Source organism: Gavialis gangeticus, unplaced genomic scaffold, assembly GCF_001723915.1.
Source record: "Gavialis gangeticus isolate Ggan-Ray unplaced genomic scaffold, GavGan_comp1, whole genome shotgun sequence".
In the NCBI taxonomy this organism is placed as follows: Eukaryota; Metazoa; Chordata; order Crocodylia; family Gavialidae; genus Gavialis; species Gavialis gangeticus.
This window is the reverse complement of record NW_017728997.1, coordinates 2,089,523-2,093,573: the sequence shown is the minus strand read 5'-3', so window position 1 is coordinate 2,093,573 and position 4,051 is coordinate 2,089,523. Positions and strand designations below refer to the sequence as shown.

The window sequence follows — 4,051 nt, the reverse complement described above, 5'->3', positions numbered from 1 at the left end:
TGGTAAGACCAGAGAGATGCTTTCAATATTTCAAAAGAGGGCATGGAACTGAGCAAAACAAGGAGAAAGACAGTAGGGAGCAATCTCTCTATCCATCAAGCCAGAAGAGGAAAGGAAGTGATTCAAAACAATGATCTTGTCTAGGAATTAGCTCTGAAAAAAAGATTTAACAATCCTGAGATCTTAGAGTTTCCTAAATAAACCTATTTCAGTAGCAAACTTACCTGTTCCCTGAATTCAATATGAAGTTGCTCAAAAGCAGCAAAGTCCAATAAGAATAAAAGCCCCCTCAGCTAATTTGTTGGGGGAAAAACTCTACTGATTCAGGTTTTACCTTCTAGCTGGTACAGTCTGCAGGCTCACAGGATGCTTCTTCTTTAAATTATAACCTTTGCATAGAGGCAGCAATATTGCTCTCTAAGTACAGAGGAAGAGCGCTGTATTTATTGAATACTCCTACATTCATTGGAAATTTCCATTTGCATAATCTGCAGCACAGGCCTGGGAAATTACTGGGCTTGTTACCTTTTACTATGGCTCAGCTTTCAGTTACCCACGTGGCTACAATTCATATACCCCCACGCCTGTGAATCAGGCATTTACGAGTTTCTTCCTTGCCAGATTTTTATCACTGCCTGGGGGGAAATTTCTCTCGGCCTCCATCTCTTCACGTCTATAAATGGAGATAATTGCATGTACTTCCCCTGACATCCATTGCACCATTTACCACAGTTGACCAGTCTGTGCTCAAGACTGACCTGGGCATGGGGTTGCCTGCATGCTGCCAGGTAAAGACCTAAGTGGAACTGGCAGAGCTGTCTGGGGAAAACTCATAAAACACCTGTCCTACAACAGACTTGACTTAATTTGATGCTATGAGGTACTGAATTACAAAAGCACTAAATTCATTCCCAATTTTTTTTGCATTGATGTCACCACCATAAAGTCTCCCATAAGTCAATGGAGTTGTTCAGCATGTACACATTTGCGTCCCTGGTAACTAAAAGAACAGAAAGAAATGGGAATGTATTCGCCTACCTGGGATGCTAAAAATGCAACAACTATCTTTGTCCTGCATCTTCAGTGCTGTATGCTGAGGCCCCCTAGACTCCTCCGACTCCATGCAAGCCAAATATATTAGCACAGGCAGCACACCTGTTGCTGTTGCAAAGCTGATTTTCATGTCATCGTATGAAGAGTAAATATTTGAGTAACTCCACCTTTCCTGACCAGCCACTGAAACTGCATCTCTTGGGTAACAGCAAGGCACAGGACTTTCAAGGCAGAAACAAGCAGAGTATCTCGAGTTTCACAATGTAAGGTGCACGTGCACTGGGCAGCATGCCTGAGCAAGAAAGAAACTGGGGCTAGCCTTCTTTTGTGCTCTCCTCAATAGAAAGCTTCACCCCTCCCTTCTGTAATATTTGTCATACAGGAGAGACTCACATTTAGGTTGTATTACCTGTTTTACCCTAGGGTTAGTCTTTCTAGCATACCAGCTCTGCCAGTGAGGTCAAAAAGTAAAATGGCATCATTTTGAATGCTTCCAGTAAGTCAGCTATGCTCCAGTTTTATGTTACCGTTGTTGCATAAGTCATTTGAAAACCAGTCTTTCTCGGGAAAATGGTATCTGTTTTTTCCTTTAGTTTTCCTCATACCTCAGACAGAACAACAGACAAGCGCAAAGACAGTAAGTTGGCCAATTTTGCTTGAAAACAACCTTTTTTGTGGTTTAGATATTATCTTGGTTAATCCACTGCTGATTTACAAGCATCATTGTCCATACCTTGTGCAATAGCGGAAGAAAGGAGATATTGGCTTCCATAGTTCACGTGGCTTTTATTGCTGTTGAAAGAATGCAAACAGAGAAGATCATGGGAGAATGCCTTCCGGGAGAAGGTAGGGATGCATCTCAAGTTATGACTCATTATGACGTAGCATCAAAGCTATTTAGTATTTATGGCCCCTGATCACTACAGGGACCTTCCCCAGAAGGAGTGCTGAAGGCATGGCAGCAGGGAAATTTAGGAAAGTTTCATTTTGCCACTGCCCGTGTTGTATGGTGTTAGCCTGAAGTGTGGCTTTGACCTCTGAGAATGCAACAACAACAAAATTCCCTGGGAGCAGCCTGTGTCTCAGAGATGAAGAAGTGCATGGCTAAAGCAAGGATTACCAAAAAAACCCAAGCTGGCTTAGACTTCACAAAGGCTAGTAAAATAAGAAGGTTCTGCAGCTGTATAAGGCTGGGCACCAATTATTCTGAAAATTCCAGTTCATGCCACTATAGCCTGCTTTTCTGATTTACTGGGAATTCATTTTAATTTATCCTGCTATCACAGGCAGCCTCTTCATAAAGTGATCATCTGGAACAGACTTAGATGTTTCCCACCTCACTACTCTGATTGGAAGCCCGTTCCAGAATTTACTGTTGTAATGGGTAGAAAGCTTCTAATCTCGAGCCTAAATTTATGCTTGGGTGTTTTATACCCATATGCCAACACTGAATTTATAGCTCTTTTCCTCCCTGGTGTTTATCTCCCTGAAGTGTATACAGACAGTAATCATATCCCATCATATCACTGACTGGATCACCGACCTGACTACTCCTGACTGCTGTAGTATCATAGAATCATAGACAATTAGAGTTAGAAGGGACTTCAGGAGGTCACATCTAGTCTTAAAACAGGACCATCCCCAACTAGATCATCCCTATGTCTAGCCAGATCTTAAAAACCTCCAAGGGTGGAGCTTCCACACCTCTCTGGGTAACCTGCTCCAGTGTTTTACTCCCCTCCTAATAAGCAAGTTTGTCCTAATAGCTAACCAGAACTTCTCTTGCTGCACCTTGAGCCCATTGCTCCTTGTTCTGTCATCTGCCACCACTGGGAACAGTCCAGCTCCATCCTCTTTCAAACCCCCTTCAGGTAGTTGGAAACATTTTTTCTGCTTGCTTTCCATCTTTCTGCTCTCTGATTCTCCTTTCTCCATTGCCGCATAATGTCTCTGAAACTCTTATGCCCTCCAACACCATAGTAATAGCTCCATTAAAATAAGGGGGAATGCATAGCTGCAGATGTTTCTAATGCAAGAGGGGGCCTTTCATTGTTAATTCAAATGCTATTGAACCCAACAGTGACAGCAGCTTTACTTTTCAATTGCTACTGAGGAGAAATCTAAAAGGATAATTAAGCCTCAATCAACCGCTAAGAGGTCAGGTATCCACATTGCTTAACCAATGTACACAACAGTGTCACAATGACTGACTGGGAATAAATAATCATTTCTCAGCCTCAGAGATAGTCTCTCTTGGCACTTTCACACATCTTCCGGGGATGGGGGTGCTTTAATGGCTCCAGGAGCCACTCTAATTAAAGCGCTGCAGCACCTTGTGTATTAACATCCCCATGCTTCAAAATGGCAGCAGGGGTACTTGAGCTAAAGCTCGTTCGATGAGTGATAGTTAAAGCATTCCTGCTGCCAGTTTGAGTGCGGGGACACTAATACATGAGATACGGAGGTTGGCTGGAGCATGGTAATTACCACTCAATTCATCGAGTCTGCTCTGACACACTGTCATTCCAGTGTGTTGGAGCCGCCCCATAGCATGTCTACAGACACTGCCTAGGTCTGAAATTATGGCTAGTGTAATATTTACACTCCCAGAACAGTGCCTGTGTTGCAGATAGATTGACGGGTTCAGATCCCTTAGGGTGGAACTTTTTTCAATAACCACAAGGGGCTGAGCCACAACACCTGGATGCGTTTGATCAAATTTGCAGCGTTTTACTGTGATTCTTATCTAAAGCTGTGGTTAGACCTTATTTCAAAGGAAAACTTTAAGATTTCAGCTACAGTTCAAAAGGCAGATTAGAGCCAGGACACTAAAGCTGCAATTACCAGGTCTTTGGTTGTATTGATGATCGTAGTCTTTGCTTCCCTAGTTACTACTGATAAGCTCTGGTTTTATCTTGATCCAAGCATGTGGAAACAGGCCAACGAAGAGTTTCCTTTTACCCTTTGTATTAATAACGCAGGCACAATGTGAAATATT

The 4,051-nt window shown here is 42.7% G+C and overlaps 1 protein-coding gene across 3 annotated transcripts in view; it reads right to left on the bottom strand.

Annotated features, from left to right (window-relative positions):
• LOC109288940 (protein SSUH2 homolog) overlaps positions 1 to 4,051 on the bottom strand; it is a 44,168-nt gene that overhangs the window by 32,284 nt on the left and 7,833 nt on the right. The window contains exon 2 of one of the 3 annotated variants that reach the window (XM_019504694.1): positions 1,787 to 1,845. The exons of 1 other annotated variant lie outside the window; for it this stretch is intronic. In XM_019504694.1, the coding sequence (XP_019360239.1) occupies positions 1,787 to 1,845 (59 nt within the window). Of the gene's footprint in view, positions 1 to 1,786; positions 2,669 to 4,051 lie in introns of those variants that run through there. One more of the 3 variants, XM_019504691.1, reaches the window with a different exon arrangement.